Source organism: Pagrus pagrus (genome assembly GCF_965226575.1).
Source record: "Pagrus pagrus genome assembly, chromosome: 8".
Taxonomy (NCBI): Eukaryota; Metazoa; Chordata; class Actinopteri; order Spariformes; family Sparidae; genus Pagrus; species Pagrus pagrus.
In genome coordinates this window covers 3,682,832-3,703,970 of record NC_140192.1, presented here as the reverse complement: position 1 = coordinate 3,703,970, position 21,139 = coordinate 3,682,832, and the positions used below count along the sequence as shown (strand labels likewise).

The 21,139-nt window shown below is 42.3% G+C and overlaps 1 protein-coding gene across 1 annotated transcript; it reads right to left on the bottom strand.

Moving 5' to 3' along the window:
* Nucleotides 1-1,428: 1,428 nt before the first annotated feature.
* On the bottom strand, nt 1,429-16,325 carry LOC311260842 (T-box transcription factor TBX5-like). Its single transcript, XM_084359099.1, has 8 exons — nt 16,272-16,325; nt 15,896-15,990; nt 15,579-15,698; nt 14,108-14,255; nt 9,907-10,059; nt 7,992-8,083; nt 6,293-6,552; nt 1,429-3,717 (listed from the first exon to the last, which is right to left on the bottom strand). The coding sequence occupies exons 2-8, from the start codon at nt 15,985-15,987 to the stop codon at nt 3,131-3,133; spliced, it is 1,452 nt and encodes a 483-aa protein (XP_084215225.1). The 5' UTR covers nt 15,988-15,990; nt 16,272-16,325; the 3' UTR covers nt 1,429-3,130.
* Nucleotides 16,326-21,139: the final 4,814 nt, after the last annotated feature.

The window sequence follows — 21,139 nt, the reverse complement described above, 5'->3', positions numbered from 1 at the left end:
TTCCTTGTTTTAGCATGTGGCGTCTCGTCTGTGCCGAGCACAGAAAAAGATGTGGTTATCTGTGCTGCGTCTGTTAGAAACCGTCATAGAGGAGTAAAATTTTGGATGAGGACTAGAAAAGGAGAATATGTGTGGAGTAAAGGAGTGTGTGTGTGTGTGTGTGTGTGTGTGTGTGTGTGTTGGGAGTTGGGAGTTGGGGGGGGGGTGTTGGGGAGATAATGATAAGCACCACTTAGGCTCTTTGATCACAGAGGTTCATCCATCTACTGTCCGACCAGTGTGTCTGAGAAAGTCCTCCACAGATGGATTAGGATCCTTTACACACACACACACACACACACACACACACACACACACACATGCACATTCTGTGTTTAATATTACTTTACCACTTTAGCCAAAGCTTTATTCTCCCAGCCATACAGAGGTCATCACAGAGCAGCTCTGTTACTGTACGAGCAAGCGTGAAGCGATGCAATCCATCTTTCGGACTCGGAGGGCCCCCGCATGGAAACTCACTCCTCCTTCTCCCCCCCACCTCCTCGCCGCCCCCCCCCCCCCCCTCCCCCTCCCCCTCGCTCCTCATCCTGCTGGCCTGAGTTTGTCTGGAGACGAGGGGTTAAGGAGGAACAGACCCTGTGAAGAGCTGCCTGCTTAACCTCTGACCTTATGGTGTATGAGAGAGAGAGAAAGGAAGAAAGAGAAAAAAGGGGAGAGAGAGAGGGAGCTCCGACAACTGACATATAACTACGCAATTACGTGTAAATTCAAGCTGGACGTTTAGTGATTTAACGACCTCTCTGAATAAATCTCCGAATTGCGCTTTCAAAATAAAGGTTGAGGTAAACTCTGAGCAGGTGTAAGGTGTAAGAGGTTAACAAAGAAACATGAGATGTCAGGAACGAAGGCGAGCGGCGGTTTAAGGTTTAGGTGGGGAGGGGGGGGACCACCAACACACCCCCACCTTCCTTTGTTCTGCATCCAGGGCAGACCCCACCCCTCTCTGTGCAGCAGGTTGTCAGTGAGAGCGTCCAGCTGGTGGAGACTGGAGATGCCAAACAACCTGTCAGAGATAAGAGGAGGCGGCCAAGGTATGCGCAGCACCCCGGCACCCACAGCACTCTGCGTCCAACTGGGGTTCGTTACACTCGATAAGGCAGCAGCGTTACACTTTAAAACAATACCTCGGCGAATGAGACACATGCATTTGGGAAAAGGTGCAGGCTCCTGTTGCTATCAGGTCCCACTTATTGATACATGCATTGAAGCTGATAAACTGCTCTGCACTTACAAGAGTTTCCACCCCCCGAGGTGCTGAACGTACTTTAAAATAACCCGCTTGGGAATGTTAATGGCTCGTCTCTGCCGTCGCCTGATCACAAAGAAAGAACACTGCAACCACTTGACTTACGCAAAAATTCTCTAAAATTTATTCTGTATATAAATCTGTCTTTATTTCCATAGAACAGAAAATATTGTTTTGTTTTTATCACAACTATGCATCACCACTTAGAGATGGAGGGTGAAACCGGAAATAAACCTTCAAAAGAGAAACAAAAGGTCTCTGAACAATACCGTCTTGTTTCACAAGTTAACAACATACTAATCTTTACAAATCTAGAGTAATAAATACTATGAGCAGGAACAAAGCTATAAAAAAAATCTCATTGTAACACACACACACACACACACACATTCCCACACACACAAATCGAATACATATCGAGGAATGACGACGAGGATTTGCTCTCCGCAGATGGTTTGTTATGTTAAAAGCACCTTCTCATGTGTCACTGCACGTAAAACACCTGGGCGCAAATATAAAAACAGCTTCATTACACAAAAATAAACCAAAAGTCTCAGCTTCTGTTTTGCACGGCAGGTTTTTCTCTACAGTTAGCTGGTGCTACAAAAAAGTCTGCACAGAAAGGAAATGCATTCAACCCAATCGTCTCATAGCGATTAATGCAGAAATACTGTGTGGTGGGAGCGTTTAGATTCAAAATAAAAGAGACTATAAAGAATATTTTAACAAGTTTTACAGCACTGTTGTGATGCGTTGTGTTGGCTGAGCAATCCTCGCATGTCAAGGATCAACACTGGACTCATGAATAATTCAGAAACAAACAAAAATGGGACAACGAACGAACACACACACACACACACAACGAAAAACGCTGCACTCCAGCTCTGACTGGTCAGCTAAGGATAAAAAGAGAGGCGAGCGCTCACAGGCTGGCTCACAGTGAACCGGCGAAGCTGATTGGTCAGCTGGGGGTGACTAAGAGGACAGCGGTGACAGCTGCATGACGCTGAGTAGTGCATTTACCCAGAATGCAGTGGAAACAGTGTTTACAGGTCCTCCAGCCTGTAGCGTGGTCTAAACAAACTGTTTATCTCTATGGTGCAGCGCCTGCAGCTACTACTGCCTGTCTCATTGGAAATTAACTCATAGCATCCTTGAGCTGAGCTGACATAGGCTTTACATACGAACACGCACACACAGACGACTCATGCCTTTTATCCTTCACTGAGACTGAGCATGGAGCTGTGCTTTGCTCCACTATGGATAAAAAAATGGAAAAAAAAAAAAAAAGGCTCCCCCAGGCTCTGCTGTGGGAGGTGAGATTATTTTGGTCAGTAAATGTTACTGCCTGTCTGACAGTGGGTCACAATTTACATCCTTCACAACGGAGAGAGAGTGGGAGTCATTGAGAGGGAGAAGCAGGCGAGTGCTGCTCACGGTCTGGCCTTCACAGGGCTCACAGTGCAAACATGTGGAGGACACCAGTCTTTGGGTTCATGGAAAAAGACGATAAAGTACAACTTCGATTGTGCTGCTCGGATTTTTTTTTCTGAAGCACCGTTGGATTGTCCAAGTCCTGTCTTTGTTTTTTTAAACGATCCACGGCTCCGTTCAACAACAGGGGGGAGATAAAACATGACTATCAGATGACACCTCTTCACACAGCACAGAAATCACACTTTTTCACAATTATTTTTTACAAAGGTAACATCACATTTAGTCCGCAGCATCTTTCAGAAGAGCAGAAAAAGAAGGGTCACTGAAGTCGAGACGAGGAATCTCTGTCCACTAATCAGTCTTTCAGGTTCATGTCCTCTGGGTCAGTTAGGAGGCTGCGCTCCACTCTGGGACGCCGCACCTGATGTGTGTGTGTGTCTCTAGCGTGTGGTAGAGAGGAGGAGACAGGTTGGGCGTGTAGCGAGGATACTCTCTGAGAGGAGGGCTGAGCTGCCTGCTGTGAATGTTTTGGGAGCTCTGAGACGGCGGTCCGGCGCTCTGGCTCTGGTAGGGGTCGTGGCCGATGTGTTCTCCCAGCGGAGGGGAGCTCTGGTGGGCTATGGCGCTGAGTCGAGAGCCCTGGGGGCTGGAGCTGTAGGGAGGATGAGGGGTATAAGGTGGGTAGGGGTCCATGGGAGTCATGGCGGAGGGTAGCGGGCAGGTGTATGACCAGGATGTACAGTTGAGTTCATCCAGTCTGGGCTCTGAGCCGGCAAACATGCACGCCTGACGCTGTCCCATGTCTGAGCTGTAGGGGGAGTCGGTGAGACCCAGGGCAGGGTTGTTGGAGAGGCCGGGTGGAGGAGGAGGGTAGGAGGAGGGGTGATAGTAAGACTCGCCCTCGCTCGGTGAGCTACCGGTGAAGGCTTTCTTGTACGGGTGCTGGCGGTTTCCTGACGAGCAGTTCTCCTCCACTGCAGAAGTACACAGGGAGAAAAGATTGTGTTGATTTTTTTCAGAACTGGATAAAAGTTCAAGAAGCTGAGACGAGAACACAATGTACACTTACACAGTACGTATGATATTAACTTAAGTACAAACATGATGCCGGAGTTTAGCTGCAGCTCATAACGTTTGCCACATGTTTTCAGTCCGTTAACTTCTGAGTACCTGCTTGTGAAGCTCATTGTGTTTAAACACGTGATAACACGTGATATTTAAAAAAGTTTGGCTTCTTTTTTGAATAAAAAAATAATAAATCATGAAGGGAAAAAAAGTTTATATTCCTCAGACCAAAGTACTAGGAAGATAAAAACATTTTAAAATTCCCATCGAATTATCTCGTTATTTATTATTTATTTATCTAATAATTGAGTTTTTGATTTCATATCTGTGACTATTTGTCTCATATTTATGACTTTCAATCACATCATTTTTACTTTTTATCTCATCACTGACTTTTCATGTCATAATTTCGACTTTTCAAACATTTCATATTGAAGACTGCAGACATACTTTTGACTTCATATTTAATAATTTTGACTTTTTTAATCTAATTCATTATTTTTATCTCATAATTCTGAGTTTAAATGTCATAAATTTGACCTTTTATCTAATTATGACATTTTTATCCCAAAATCTTGACTTTAACTCATGTTTTTTACTCTCAATCTCATAATTATGACTTTTTATTCTCATATTTATGACGTTTATCTGATAATTTTGACCTCATCTCATTATTTTAACTCTTTTTTTAGTTAGGTTTTTCTTCTTTAACTGGCAGAAGTGGCCTCCACAGTCAGGGCTGTAACATCAGTGCAGACTTTTAGTTTAATTTGTTTATTTAACAACTGTTACATCACTAATGTGTGTGTGCACAATTAAACAAGCATCAAGGATAACACAAAAAGTCAGAGGACTTATTTCCATTGTGTTCCTTGTGGTAGTTAGATGTTGTGGCGGTGTGTGTGTGTGTGTGTGTGTGTGTGTGTGTGTGTGGAGCATTAGCGTGCCTCTCCAGTCCACTGGCTGTAATCAGACGTTCAGCATTAGTGGCATATACAAAACACAAAACGCATCAAATACAGAAACTATTCACATTAACAGGCGCAGGATCAACTTCACGTCCACAACACTGTCTTTACAGCTCCTATAAGCCATTTCGCAGGAACAGAGTCCAGATTTAAAGGTCTTTTGTGCCTTGATTCAGATTATTTCTGCATGTAGAGCTGTGCATATTTTTTAGCTGCACCAGCCTGAAAGCACATTACTTGTCAGCAGAGTTGCCTCCATGCTGAGTTAACTCAACAGTTCAGTGTCACTCGAATATTCCTCTGCTCGAGTTTCGTTGCAGACGTCGAAAATGTTTCAGAATCTAATTATTGAGCGTTTGCAGCCTCATTACACTTTTTTTTTCAGTCTCAACACTAATAAAGTCTCTCCTCTTGCACACTGCAGAAGTATTTGCATCCTTGTCACAGATTTTATTCTAGCGGTTGATTAATGTGTCTGAATAAACTCACGCGAGCATGTGTAAAGGACCAGTCAGGAAATAAATTATTTAATGATTCAGTCAGCAGCTGTCTTCGTAGCTCTGACGCTAATTACACACAGTTTGCAAACACAAACTGAATGCCAGTCACAGCACAAATAAATGTTTATCTGGTTTAATTTAATTAAACTCTGTGGGACGTAAAAACAACCCATAGAGACGTCTGATGTCTTTCCCAGTTAAAGAATAAAGGTTTCTTTTTGTAAGTTACATGTTACGTTGAGTCGTAACACAATCAGGCAGATGAACAGACATCAGCATTGTTTTATCTCGTGATTGCAGTGCGTTTTGGTCACCACCTCTCAAATCCTGGATGACAGAGCGTCCTTGAATGCACCACCAAGAAGAAGAGTTTTCACACTTCCTGCCTTTCAACAGGCAGAAACCTCAGAGATGATCAGCCTCTCATTTCACGCCCGAACCAGAACCCTCAGATCTTCTGTTGCTTTTCTTTTCAGAAAAGTCTGTTGAGGCGGTTCGCTGTTTTTACGACCCTAAACTGTTGAGCACCATCCCCCTGGATCTTCGAACAGTTAACTCCCTCAGAATTCATAAAAAAGAAATTAACGACCTCATCTTTTTAATTTGGCGTGACTGCATCACTATTAATCTTTCACTGTGTTACGATTAAAACGTCTGTTTCTATTATTGCAGTTGTTGCTTGTTTTAACTTTTTGTTATTGCGAAATTTCTGTCCTGCTTTGTTGGCACTTTGGCCTGAATCTAGGCATAAACGGGGCATTACAAACAAAAATATTATTATTATTATTAATATTATTATTATATTAATTAAAATGATTTTTAACTTGAGAGAAATACACAATTATTTCCACTATTACTATTTAAAAAGTATCCCAGTAAGTCGATGAATACTGTATTACTTGGGTCATACTCTCATGTGTCCTGTTCCTGTTTTGTTTTTATAGCTTCAGACCTCTGCAGTATTTTTTCCTTTGCACAGCGTGCTGCGAGCCGACACACACACGGCGTCCTCCTACCTTTCCTCTTGGAGCAGTGGTACACCTGCGGCTGCTGGCTGTGCTGCAGGTGAGGATGAGGATGAGGCAGGATGTAGTGGGCGGAGGCAGCACTCAGCAGCTCCTGGGGGCTGCTGCTGTTCAAGCCGTTCTCGCAGCTGTAGGGTGATCCGACGGCTTCGGGCGAGCCCCGCAGGCCCCGGCCCTCCCCGCTGAAGGGACTCCCGGTGGAGCAGGCTCTCTGACGGACGGTGCTGCGAGGAACCACAGGGAAGTCCTTACTGAAATCGGAAACAGAGAGAAGTCAGATGAAAGGCAACAATTTGCATCTTGAGCCGCTTTGGCCTCAGGTATGCTGCATAAAAACTGCCTCTCCAGACTCTGCTGGTATTTCTGTTACATTAAATCCTTCCTGCTTGTATTGTTCTTGGTTTTTTTTTTTCTTTTTTTTCCTCCTTTTTTCTTCCTTTTTCTTTCAAGTCTACTTAGCTGCTCTCAATCCCTTCAGCTCTGATCTCTCTCTCTCTGTACACACTGCACTCTCGGTGAACTCTGTGGTATGTAGGGGGACAGCGGGCCACATCTCCCTGACTCTCGCTGAGATAGTGACACACACTCACGCACACACACACACACACACACACACACACACACACACACACACACACACACTGAGAGAGCCTGCGCCGTTGTGAGATAATTCGCCCGGTCTAAAAATAAACATCCATCCGTGTGTCACTTCGGATAGACTCTCCTCTCTCCTCCGCTCTGCTCTCCTCTGGTCTCCACCAACCACAGCAGCACAATAACACAGGAGCGCTGCATTTAATACGACCTCAGTCTCCCCCTCCTCTTCTTCTTCTTCTTCTTCTTCGTCCTCCCCCCTCCTCCCCTCAGTTACAGCCTCCCCCCCCCCCCCCCCCACACACACACTGGCTTATTAAAATCTCTAAACTGCCTGCCACAACAACACTTGAATGAAGATTAGTTAAGCACGCAAACGGACACCATGTAGGGGTCATCAGCTGATCAGCAGTGACAGTCTAACAGACCAGCAGCGGTGCGATATCATCTGTCCATCAACGCTCGGCACGTCCCGCTTTGCGCTGCGCGTTCTGGACGACGTTTCGGGCTAAGATCAACCTTCAGGTGACAAAAAGCTCACGTCTCTTTATACCACTTGGCTCCACTCACTCACTCGAACACACACACGTCTCAGACCATATGTACCCCATCATAACACTCCTCAGAGAGAAGGATGGATCTGTTTTTATGTCACGTATGTTTTTAATAAAGGAACAAGTTGTAGGACGGAGTCAGCATTTTCTTAGAAAGAATAAAAAAAATGCAAAACAAAAGTGAAATAGTGACCAACGTATATGAGACACACAGGAAGATAAACACTGAAGATACCCTCCCTAACTTCTGCTCAGAGCCAAATAAAAATAATGCAAAGTAAAGCAGTGGAAAATAATGAAAATCAAAGGATGGAAAATTATAATGGACTGTAAACGACAAGATTAGGATGCATTAAGAGATATTTCTCAGGTAACAGATGAGGAGCAGCCACCATATTTTCTCGGTGCTGGTCGTTTCAATAAGCCACGTTTTGTAGGTGGGAACTTCCTTCTTTTTATGGATTTGTTTTTAATTCACACACACACACACACACACACACACACACACACACACACACACACTCACATAAAGCTGTACTCACCTTTGCAGCTTGGCCATGCGGTGCAGCTCGTTGTCGTCGCTGCCTCTGAAGCCCTTCGCAAAAGGATTATTCTCGATCTTCAGCTGTGTAATCTGAGAGCAAAACAGAAAAACTTACAGATAACTCAGACACAATATAAGCACAGGCCTGAAGAAACACAGTCCAGAAACACACACAGGCACACTCTGGTTTTCTTTCATTGGCTGAAAGTCAGTAGCCGACTATTCGTCAGAGGCCCGGCAGATGTTAAAAAGCAGCCCCGCCGCTGAAACTCCGCTCGGCCAACATTCCTCAGACGCTGACGTTTCCAGCGCGGAGCGGACAGCTGACACTGAATAAACTGTTTACCCAAACAGTCGCCAGGTTTAAAGATTTCGGGCCAAAGCTTTTAGAGGTCCGGCGCTCGGCGCTTTGATGTCTTCGCGAGGCTTCAAACTCTTTCTCTGTGATGTCATGGAGGGAAACCTCCGAGCCGTGTGTCCATCACGCAGCAGGCGAGCGGACCGAAGCTCAGGTCCAAACAAACTTTGAAGTGCTGATAATATTGATGGCCTCCTCCGAACTACTGGACCATAGTTCTCATTTTTAAGCACAAATGTTGGAATTAACGCAGAAGTGTGACACCTTCAGTGTTTGTTCCTGCGTGAATATAAAGTTTTAACGTTGTTTTCACATAATAACCAAATTTTAATACACAACTCTTAAAGTTAAAATAATTTACAATATAACTACAGCACTTCATCTACTACTGCAATTAATAATAATATTATAAATTAGTAATGAAGCTTGAAATACAAATTATGCATTTATGTATTTATATATAAAAGTTTAAAATGGACAGTTACAATAAATACATTTTTACCCTTTTAAAAATTATTAATAAATTATACATAAACTACAATATTTTAGCTGTTCAGTATAAATAAAACAACACTGTTAACAGTTTCAGCTGTTGCTTTTAAACCATCAATACACACTGATGGATTAAACACTTGTTGTGTATCTATTTTCTGGGCCTTTGTCTGTTTTAGTCGCTTTTTAATTATACAATAAATAATATAAACCATCGTGGAGCTGTCGATAAATGTGCAAAATGTAGGATTATATTTTGTCAAGTTTAACATCGACTTGTTTTCATAAAAGTTTGTTTGTCTGTTTTGTAGCTTGGTCTTCTAGGACGTCCCAGAATAAATCAAATAAAATAAAAAGTGAGCAAATTTTGAAAAATAACAATTGCAAGACTTTGCAGGAAAAACTACAGTTTAATGTTATTTATGTTTTCTCACGATCAAATCGAAGCAGCTGTCTTGAGAAAACTTCAACGACAGACGAGCGCAAAGCCTCAACAATCTGTCTCAGATCCCGAGGAAGTCGAAAAACAGCCAAGATCAAGAGAAAGAAACGGGTCATTACAGGCCAACACTCACACACTCGCTCTCACACACGCACACACACACACACACACACACACACACACACACACGGGTAATTTATTTTTGGCCATGTTTACAAATACCGAGTACGGACACATAAACAAAGAAGATGCAAATTGACTTTCTGGATACAAAAGACGGACTAACACAAACACAGGCTAGAAATGTCCATCTGTGTGCATGTGTGTGTGTGTGTGTGTGTGTGTGTGTGTGTGTGTGTGTGTTGTGAACACGTGTGAGAGACAGCAGTTTGAATGTGTCCAGTGACCAAAGGCAAATATTCGTATCTAAATGCTCACAAATTTGACAGTAGAACAGACGAGACTTACACACTCAAGACTTTGAGATCTATTTCCATAATTGTCAGAATAACTACGAGGCTGAAACGCTTCACGTTCAAAAACCCTCCGATCATAAAAGAGATTCTGGCAACACCTTTCTAAAAACACACAAAAAAAAAGTGGGTTCTGGCGGTGCCGTACCTTGTGGTTCTGGTAGGACGTCACAGCGATGAAGGCCGTCTCGGAGAAGACGTGGGTGCAGAAAGCCGTGTTCTTTGAGCCGAAGCCATTGTTCTCGTCCGCCTTCACGATGTGGAGACGAGGCTGGTATTTGTGCATGGAGTTGAGTATTATCTGCACGGGGAGGAGATTGAGAGGGTGAGACTGACAGACCTGTCATGTTTGCAGATGCTGGGAGCTGGACTGCAGACTGGAGGCCAGGTGGAGGGTGAACCAATCTATGTCAGAAGGTAAACAGATTTCTTGGATGACATGAATCTTTAAGACAGAGACTCGCTGTTTACATGGTGATGGGATCAAACCGATGTAGGCCAGGAAGGAAAAACAGATTGATATTTTGTTTTTCAAGGCTGAACGAGGCCTTTTTACATTTCAGTTCATTCAGGGAATAATGCATAGATCTTGATTTTTTGTTTTGTTTTTTAAAAACAGCTTTATTTAGGTGGATTTTATCTATGAGAACCAAACATGGCTGCCACCTTCAACCACACCATTAGTGAAACATATCACGATAATCATAGTAACTGCTATTAAAAAATAAAATACTGAAATCCTGTTAATAATACACATACGATAACATCCAGGGAAGATGTTAGATCTTGTGCATCTTTTGGTTTATGAGTTCATCTGGTTGCCTCGTACATATCACTGAGTTTAAATGCTCTTTTTGTCGCTTTTAAACTGATTTAATAATTTTTTTTGTCCCCTAATTTTTAGCTATCACGAAAATATCGTTACCGTGAATTTGTTTGGCCACGATAATTGTAACGATAACATGGTGTTTGGTGTTTTTTGTTCATTTTTGTATTGTGTATTGTAAAATACAATATAATGAAGTCATTACAATCAATCTGCTTGTCTATGTCGGCTTATTTGTTCATTTTTACATCTATTTACGAGTGTTTGTGTGTTTCATTCCCCAAAAAGCCGAACAAGGTACAAGGACTGCAGATTAGCCTTGGCTAGAAGTCCTACAGGACATTTATTTGATGTAACAATGCCTACATGTATTGTCCCTGTCAGATAAACTAATAAATAACTAAAATAAAAATACATCTGTATATTGTTGTTTGTAATGTTGCCGTTTCTGTTAGCCTGTCTGCCAAGGGACAACAAAGGTAGCCTAAATTAGCATTCTTGCTAAATCTGGCGCGTTTACATTGTGTTGCATATTTCCATACTGATGTTCATGAACTAACTCTGTCGAAATAAAACATTATGTACTTTTAATTTAATGTCATTAACCACAACTAACATGGTTGGACCACCTCACCGTGACGTCACGTTAGCTACAACAGCCACTTCCGGGTAGAAAACCGACAGTCGATTAGCATCTTTAATGAGAAATCGTTTCGTTAACGTATTTATTTCTGTTGTTATTTTCAGCCATAACTGTAAAATGTAAAGCTATAAACTTAAACATGTATCATGCAAGTGTCTACATCTTATGCTAACTGCTAGCTTGGTTCAACTCTAGCTGCCATTTTAAAATTAGCTCTCCAAACTAACGTTAATAAAAGAGTTGTTATTCGGCCCACTGAGACACGAAAGCAACAAAAATGCACTTTAGATTAATTAACTGTAGCCTTATACGTTTTGAAATTAAATGATGTTAGTATTGTCGTACCGGAGGAGTCGAAAATAAAATTAACAAATATACAAATATATAAATATAGGCTACTTGCTTGCTATTAGCATTTTACATTTATTCTGTCTGTTCATGACTGAATCTAAATTATTTCCCAGAGAAAAGAAACTTCACAAGTTTTTTTTCTTTAAATTGGATCAGGGCCCTCTGTGTGTGTGTGTGTGTGTGTGTGTGTGCGTGCACGGGCACGTCTGTTTATCCACAGGGGCTCAGTTTAATCGCAGTGACGTGTCCGCCGCTGACATGTATGAGCTAATGGACTTTAGTCACTGAAATCATTATTACGTCTAATTTAACAAGCCTGACGAGATTACGTGTCTGTTTGTTTCTGAGCGCGTGCACAACAAAGCCTACTCACCTGCTCAACAGTGTGTACAATGTGTGTGTGTGTGTGTGTGTGTGTGTGTGTGTGTGTGTGTGTGTGTGTCGCTCTGCCCTCCTCTGATTTGTGCAGTGTTGTGAAGTCTGCTGAGTTATTTTCAGGAGAACGAGCTGCTGCCACCTGAGATCAGGACCGGGCCGGTGACTGGACTGTAGTTTGTGTCATCTTTCTTTTAAATTAAAAACATCACTCAGGGTTAATTATCCTGAATACATGTTATGGCTGTTTGAAGTGGCCAATAGACCATTTTCATTGGGAGATTAATCATTTATATCCCTATCAGGGGGTGTATTGTCTTTTAAATGTGTTTTTTTTGTTTTTTTATGTAGCCGAAAAACTTAAAAGGTCCACGACTGCACTGTAAAAAGTCACATGTAACCAACAGGGGTGTAAAGTTTCATCACAATACCATATTATATCGATTCTTTGGACAACAACACGATATTTGCTGATGTCACAGAGTCTGCCACGATACAGTTTCGATTCGGTTCGATACAGGGGCCTGCGATCGATACGCACATTTAACACAATCGGTTACATTTACATCAACTCACAAAAAGCAACTAAAATATGGTTTGACAATTTTATTACTGAACTCTTCAGTGGAAATATTATTTTATCAACGAATCCAGACATGTAAATGTAAAACAATCTTATTTTTAATAGAAAGGAAGCACTTTCTTATCACGGACGGAAACGGTGACACAGACGTGTCATGGGAATTTCAAAATAAAAGGCGTAACTTAACATTGGCGGCGATATGAATCTATGTTTTCACTTTGCATCAATGTTATGGGGTTGTTGATCATTGAATCGATATATCTATCCAGATCGATGCATCATTACAGCCCTGTCCTTATCATGGGGTGTAATGTCTGTTAAATGTGCGTTTTTTTATTATGTAGCCTAAAAAAGTAAAGATCCACGACTACACTGTAAAAAGTCACATGTAACCAACTAATCTTTTGTCCATAAGTTCATCTAAACATACAACATTTAATTATCTTTAGATAATTAAACTCAACTTTTTAGTTTTCAGAACTTCTAAACACAAGTTCTTCCTACTTAAAGTAGTTGTAGTAAAGTTGTTGTTATTATTATTATTATTATTATTATCATTATTTTAATCTTCATTTGCATTAAAAAACAAAACACAGCTTCCCATAAAAATGCTGAATATCTTTCTTATCTATCTGATCATCAGTCAGACCAACAATCAATCAACCTGAAGTACAAAGTAGAAACATGTAAGTTGTGTTTAATTTACTTTTGACGTGTGCGTCTGATTGGCTGCTTCAGTATTTCATTTATTTATTTTGCCAGAAAATTACTTTTGGTTCTTTAAGTACATTTAATATCAGATACTTTAAGACTTTTACCAAATAATATCTAAAAGCAAAATCTCAGCATATTAGCAGAATTCCCAGCATGCATTGTTTGATTCATTTTTCTACAGTTTGAATAAAACAAAGCGATGGACACTTGATGGAGCAGCTGCAGCTGATATTTACAGTGATCCAGATGACATAACAAAGCTGGATCAACCAGCTATTTCAGGTGGACTGAATCAGATGAAGTATTTTTAGCTTTGGACGTTCAGCTGAGTGTGTAAACTACATTTAAAGTTCAGATGCTGGAAAAGTTTATCGGTTTTGAATCGTTACAAATTGTTTTCTCAAATTCAGTCAAATTTTAAAGGCAGCACAAACTTTTTTTTTTTTTTAAGTTAAGAGAAAATTATATTTTTTAACAGTGCATTCAAAAGATAATGTTGAAATCCAACACAGACCAAAACCCAAGGCCAGAACCATGAAGTCAACACTGGAGAGACAGTTTTAACTTCTGCTGGATGCTACGGCAACACCAGTTGGACAAACCACACGCAGAACTGCAAAACTAACTGGTAGTAATAATAACAGAAATGTGTTATATTTAGTTATAATTATGTTTACATGTCTTTTTTTCTTTTTTCGTGTGTTGAAAGGGGAATTTATTTATATTTTTAACATCAGTTAGGTTATATATTGAGGTGGATGTGTGTCCATCGGTATTTGTGGTGATTACGGCCAAGACCATTTTTAATTGTTCTGTTTGGAAACATTATTCCCAAAACTGCTCTGAAGAAGACTCACGTGTCCAAAGGGGTCCAGGTGGTTGTTGGTCAGTTTGAGCTTCTGAAAAGAGACGAGCTGGCGGCTCCAGTGCGCTCCGGTGGCGGGGGAGTCCGGGTGGACGTAAAGCCTCCCGGGCATCGCGGGCTCTGCCTTCCCCGTCACCGACCTGGACGAGCCACAAAAAAAAAGGCAGCAGATGAGAAAACAGTCAGACACTCAGGTCACAGAGGTTTGTCTGTCTCTGTCCGGCGCCCCGTGGCGCAGCAGGCCGGCATCAGAGGGCCTATCTGCTGCTCTAATTAGACACACAAGCTGCACTTTGTTTTTTTTTATATAAAGTCTACAAACAGATTAAAAACGGACCTGGGCTGAGCCGGACTTAAATAACTCGCTCTCCTCAAATATCGATGCTATTTTCGACCAATGAAATGTTGCCTCGAGGCGCGAAAGAAGGTCGTGAACCTCTCCGCTGAAAAACTGACACAAAAATAGTCCCAGAGAGGTGCTTTATTTATTTATTTATTTATTTATTTATTTATTTATTTACAATGTAACCTGTGAGCTACTGGACTATTTCCTCGCTGAGGACAGAGGACAGAGCCAACCTGTTTGAGTTTTCGTTCAGCGCATTCATTTTTAATAATGACCGTGTTAAACATTCAGACTGCAGCTCCTCTGACTGCTAAACTGGCCAAAAAATAACGAGTGGAGGCTTTGATCTTAATTAAGACTGCAGTCATCTCCACCTCTGACTAGAAGAAAGGCCTTAAAAGAAAATGTTGATGTTGCACGTTAGTGTGTTTAAAGTCTGCGCAATGCGTAAAGGTCGAATGACGCGACCCGGCGAGAATAATAATAAAATAAAATAAAATGGCATTTATGATATTTTGGAAACTGATTTGCAGCCTGTCGGATCGATCACCTGCAGGCCGCCACTGGTTCAGATAATAACCGGGTGTCTGCTGCTCTGAAGGGGCAGAGCACTGATGGATCTCACTGCAGAGTCGGTCGCTCTGCTCGGATTCTTCCCCCGCAGCGCAGCAGCAGCACACAGCTGAATGGGAGACTTTAATCCCGCTCTGACTGCGCCGTCTGTCCGCCCGGTGAACCCTTCTTACTCTGATTTAACCGGCGGGCAGTCACGGGGGTAAACACGGGGGAACTAGGCCATCCCCGTCTGCAGCAGGACCCGACCTTTACACAGCGCGGGGGCGGGGATGGAGCGGAGTGCAGGGTAAAAACCACAACAACCCAGCTCACCTACATCTATATGTTACAGTAAATATCAGCGAGAATGTTAAAAAAAAAAAAAAAGTGACTCTAATTATTTAATTTATGCATGTTGGATCGTGGTGGCTGTGTTTTAGTTTTACGCACGAGTCACTGCGTAAAACCACAAATCCTGAACAAACGTCTGTCGTGGCGGGTCGTGCATCACTCTGAGGATCTGAGGGATCATCTGTGTGTATAAATGTTGTAATGTACGAACCATTTGTTGTCTGCGAATTTGTATCGATGGTCGTCCGCTGGCACGATGTCCATCAGGAGTATGTACTTGGTTTTTGGGTTGAGTCCTGTGACCTTCACCTTGTAACTGGGGAACATCCTCCTGCAGGGAAGAAGAAGAGGAACAGGAAGATTATTATAAAAATCCCAGAAGTTAGATAATAAGATAAAAAACAGCCTGAGCGGCCCTCAGAGACAGAGACGTCCCCTGGGTGCCTGGAGCATATTGCGCATTTGTGTGCGCTTACACAAGAGCTTCTTCCAAAACTAAAAAACAGAATAATAATCGCTTCCTCCTACCGTCCAGCCTTGGTGATGATCATTTCTGTGCCCACTTCGTCAAACTTGGTCCAAAGTTCCCTGTCGTGAAGGAAAACTTTGATGCCGTCCATCCCCTGCAGCGACAACACACAAGCAAGAGGAAGTCAACGCAGGAAACATCCTCAATCAGCTTTTATAGAATTAAAATAATTATTTAAACGTGAAATAATAATTTAGGATGTCACGATATGAAACTAACCCTCGGGTACATTAAACCAACACTCGCTAAAATACCGAGCCGAATATTTCTGCCTCAATAAATCCTTTAATATTTAATTCATGAGGCAAAAACTGCGTAAAAGTCTGGATGATGTTAGTTCAAATCAATGATCAATAATTAATCATCTATATTTACATTCTGGTCGGCGGTGCAGGCCGCTGCCTGCTGCTGCTGCTGCTGCTGCTGCTGCTGCTGGCTGGAGGCTTTCTGCGGTGACGGTGGAGAGTTTAAGGTGTAGCTGCGGTCTGCCTGCTTGCTGTCTTTTGGGGAGTCCATGCAGTCCGAGTCCGGACGGTCTGCGAGGCCGAACTGGTCCCCTCCGTTCGCCATGTCCCACTGAGACACACACACACAAACACACACACACACACATTATATATTATAATTTATTTCCTGCACATTTGAGCAAATTCAGGTCAAAACTCAGCTCCAGAATAAAATAACTGAATATTATATATATGTTTTTCAATCGATGGGACAAAACAATTAAAAGCTACAAAAACAAATAAGCGAAACGGAAATATTGGACAGTTGGACGAGAAAATGTCGGATGCAGCAGATTAATTTGCATTTTGATGTTGTGATGGACAAAAACAAAACAAAACAAAACAACAGGATTCTGGTCTTCAGTCAACAAAACACATCACACCGACTTCCACTGTAAATGATCCAATCAGCTAATTACAGACTTAGACCTGAAAGAAGATTAAATGTGCATGAACCTGAACTTCAACACTGTTTTTGTTGCGGGATCAAAGGACACCGCAGCACCGCATGTTTACTGGCTGCAGCTTGTGTTAATATTTATATTTTTCATATTTCAGCCTTTACGCACGAAGAGGAGGAGGAGGATGGTGATGAGGAGGAAGATGATGACTGGAGCTTAACTATTAAAAATGTAATGATGGAGACAGCTTTTAAAAATGTTGCACTGATAACAATACGCGTATTGTGTCTGGCATGTGCGTCTATATATGCACACACACACATTCACACACACACATATATATGTTCTCCCTGCGGGCCTTTACCTCAAACGCACAGCTCTGCTCCTCCCGCACAGATCACGCTCATCCTGCTCCTCAGTCCTGCTCTCTGATGATTCCCACTTATCTATTCTTTTAAAAAAAACAACAATCCAGCAGCTGCTCCTCACGGATCCTCCACGCTCCCTGCGCGCACCTCTCAGCTGTATCACCGCCTGGTTTCTCGCTCCCGTTGGTCGACCTCACACACACCGCCCGCTCCGCCGCCTCCTCGCGTCGCCCGCCGGCTGCAGCGGAGGTTCAGGTCCGTTCAGCGCGGCTCCTCGTTTACGTCGGCCCCCCTCTCGCGCTCTCCTCGGTGCCCACGCGGACTCAGTGAGCGGTAGCCTGATCTGAACCCAGCTCATCAGATCCTTCATTACAAATGGAGTCCGCCTCAGACACTCCGCCCTCCCCCTTCTTGCCCTCCCCGCGCTCCCATAGGTCTGCACGGTGCATCGGTATCTGCGGCCAAATCACGGCGGCGACACTGGCCAATCACACACGCACAACCGCACACACACACGCTTGAACTTACACATGCACGTACATACACGTGCATGCGCAATCGGTCAGTTGAGGATGATTTTTTTATTTTTAAAAGCATTTTTTTTAAATAAATCATAGTGTTTGTTCCTCCATCAGACTTTTCCACGACTGTCCTGATGGATCAGAGACGTGTTGTTGTTGTTAAAGTGGGAATATTGATCTGTATTATATAAAATACCGAATCAATTAAACGCTTACACCATTAATGTGAGAGGAAGTCGACTCACACACGCGTTAGGATGAAAAATAAATCTTTTTTTTTTTTTTTTTTTACCCAAATTTTTTGGAGGCAATTCGTCTCCAACTCCACACACTGAAAAACAAGATGTCTGACAATGACTGACAGGACTTATTGAACCTGCCCATTAAGTCACGTTAGTGTCCTCATTATCATTATTATAACCTGTGACAGCATGTCAGCGCAAATGTGACGTGGATCTGGTTTGTGCGTTTCCCCAAAATGAATGAAACCCGCAGGCCTTCAGCTCATATGAGTGACACACACACACACACACACACACACGCACAGGCTATTGTCTCATAGTGGATTATATTCGGACACTGAACGCACATAGTAGCCGCAGCAGCGGCAGCGCGCATCACTTTGACTGGATTACTGTAGATCCTGATAACCAGAGGCATCCAGAGTGGAAAGTTGAAGGGGGTCACCGGGAGGTCAACAAGCCGGATCTCTCCGTTACGCGTTTTCTACCGATTTCTAAACCTGCCACGTCCTTGCTTTCCCCCCCTCCTCTGCAGCCTTCAGCCTGTCATGTGTCCGCCGTTCAGACAGATTTACGCACCATTAAGCATTTTCAGGTTATTATTTTTATCTCCATCAGAAGGACATGTGTGTCGAGCAGGTCTGAAACGTGGAAATTATCCTGTGTTGATATATTAAATTTGAATATATATATTTATACATAAAACCAAAGCACAATATGAATATAAATATGTAAATAAACAGGCAGATGTATTAAGATAAAATTCATATTCGAGGCCTAGCCGGAGGGGATATCTTGTGCGTAAAAGCGCGCCGCTTTTGCGCGTCTGCACCCGCCTCCGTCTCTCCTTCTCCAAACATCCGTGAATGCAGCTCTTACCGTGTTTGAATAATAAATTCCCCGGTGAGAGACCTCCGGTGATCAGCTCCTCGGTGCACAGCCTCTCTTACAAAGCGCGACAAGCGCGGGTGCTGCAGTGAGAGCGCGCCGCCACTGGGAGACACACTGGACCTGTGCCCTGCGTGTGTGTGCGTGTGTGTGTCTGTGTCTGTGTCTCTCTCTGTGTGTGCGTGTGTGTGTGTGTGCGTGTGTGTGTGTGTGTGTGTGTGTGTGTGTGTGTGTGTAAATGCAGACCCATCAGCCATCAAGTTTCCGACCTGCTCTGATTCCCCTATCAATAAGATGATCAATTTGTGCACGGAAACTCGCACGCGGTGTCGTTTTTTTAAGATAATGTCCTCAAATGGCTCACACACACACGCACGCACGCACACACACACACACACACACACACACACACACTTATTTTTATAAGCAGCCTGTCGGATCCAAATGAAACGATTTTCCTTCTTTCCACAGATTTAAAGTTTATTATAATTTGGTCAAATGTTCAGAAGAATTTCAGCAACAATAAGAAATGTGTTGGAGCGACCACGTGGGACTGAAAGTGTCCAAAACTAAAATATTTCAGTAATTTAAAAAAATGAATTTAAATACAGTGGTGAATATAGTTCAGACCAGATTGAACACGTTGCTGTTGCTGAGATGTTAGAAGAGTTAAAACATGTTGATCACACTCATTATATTTGTTTACTTGTTGGAGACCTTTCATTACGCACACGTCGTTTATTGGACTTTCCAACTTAAAAACTCAAATACACAGAAATGTCAAACGCAGACATTTTATTTTAGACTTTATTAAATGTATTTAATTACCATGTATTGGTCAGGGGGAACTTCTCTTGACTGAAGTTACCGGATAGACTAAATAAATGTTTTTTAACAGGAGCGCAAACATGTTGACTCGTCAGTGCGCACAGTTACTTTATACTCGTCAGAAATGTGTCAAACAAGAAAACAAAATCAGGCGTTTTACTTTTGCACTTTGTAAAACTAAAAATATTATTATGAACACGTGAAGTGAACACGCTGCTCCTCCACATGCTGAATTAATGAGTCACAACTCTCCAGTCAAAAGTTTGCGATCTGTTAAATTAGTTTAAAACAAACAAAAAAAACAAGAAAGTTATTTTGTGTTCAGGAGAAATTTACAGTTTCATCAACGACAACAACTTCTGTCAAACTTCCCTCATTACTGGTTTAAATTATAGAAACGAAAAAACACACAGCATTGTTTAAATAAAGTCTGATCCGTTAACATCCTGACTTTAATTCGCACAGTTTGATTTTCTGATTCTTTCGTTGTTTATTAATTTAAAATCTTGGACTCAAAAGAACAAAATAATAATAATAACAAGATAATTTGTTTGGACGAATTCTGCTTCGTAATAATAATTTAAAACAAAGATATTGATGAAACCAACTTCTTTTTTTTTAAGAAACGAGCTTTGTTGTCTTATAAATCCCTGAAACTAAAGAACCACCTCAGTGCTGATAAATCATATAAACCTTAATTGAATTTAATAAAAATCTGATTTAAATATATTTTTTAAAAACCTTTATTTCTGTTTGTATCAACTTCTCCTTCAAATATATGAAAATCCCCTTTTTTAAAACGAAATATTCTCAGTTTGAAAACATTATTTTCAGCAGCAGCAGCAGCAGGTAGTGTTCATTCAGGTGAGGGTTTACCTGAGCACATTCATTATGCACCAAAAATAATGAATTCCTAAAACTGGATGTTGCTCTCCAGACTCTTAAACTCTGATCTTATCCCAGAGGAAGAAAAGTGAGAAGCGAAGGTTTCAATAATACCTGAAATGAGGTGGCGGTGGCGGCTGGACGGCTCATTATTGTCCCATTCTGGCTTCAGCTGACTGGATCCTCTGTTCTCCGTCTGGAGGAAGTGGTGACGGGGTCCCAGACCTCCTGCACTCAGCAGGTCTGTCTCACACACCTCCAGCTCGGCCGGAGCGAGTGTGTGCGTGTGTGTGTGGCATTAGAGGGCAAGGTCAACCCATTTCTCTGCAAACAATCACATCACACAGGGCAAAATACATTCCAACCCCCCCTGCAAACCCCAGTTTGTAAGGTGGTCTGATGTGGGAACAGCGGAGGATGGAGGGTGGGGGGGGTTGGCAGGGGTCCAGACGAGGGGCCTCCGGGGCCAGATGAAGGAAAACCTGGTCCACGTTAATATGACTTCATATTACACATGTTATGGAGATGCTGCTTTCTGCACATGCTTAGTTAAAGCCTGTGTGTGTGTGTGTGTGTGTGTGTGTGTGTGTGTGTGTAATCCTAA

Excerpts from the sequence above, each read along its gene's own strand:
- LOC311260842 (XM_084359099.1), bottom strand. The coding sequence starts at position 15,987 with ATGGACGGCATCAAAGTTTTCCTTCACGACAGGGAACTTTGGACCAAG. Across the intron at positions 15,699-15,895 it reads ATCATCACCAAGGCTGGACG|GAGGATGTTCCCCAGTTACA; the intron begins GTAGGAGGAAGC and ends TCTTCCCTGCAG. Across the intron at positions 6,553-7,991 it reads CGCATGGCCAAGCTGCAAAG|TAAGGACTTCCCTGTGGTTC; the intron begins GTGAGTACAGCT and ends TTCCGATTTCAG.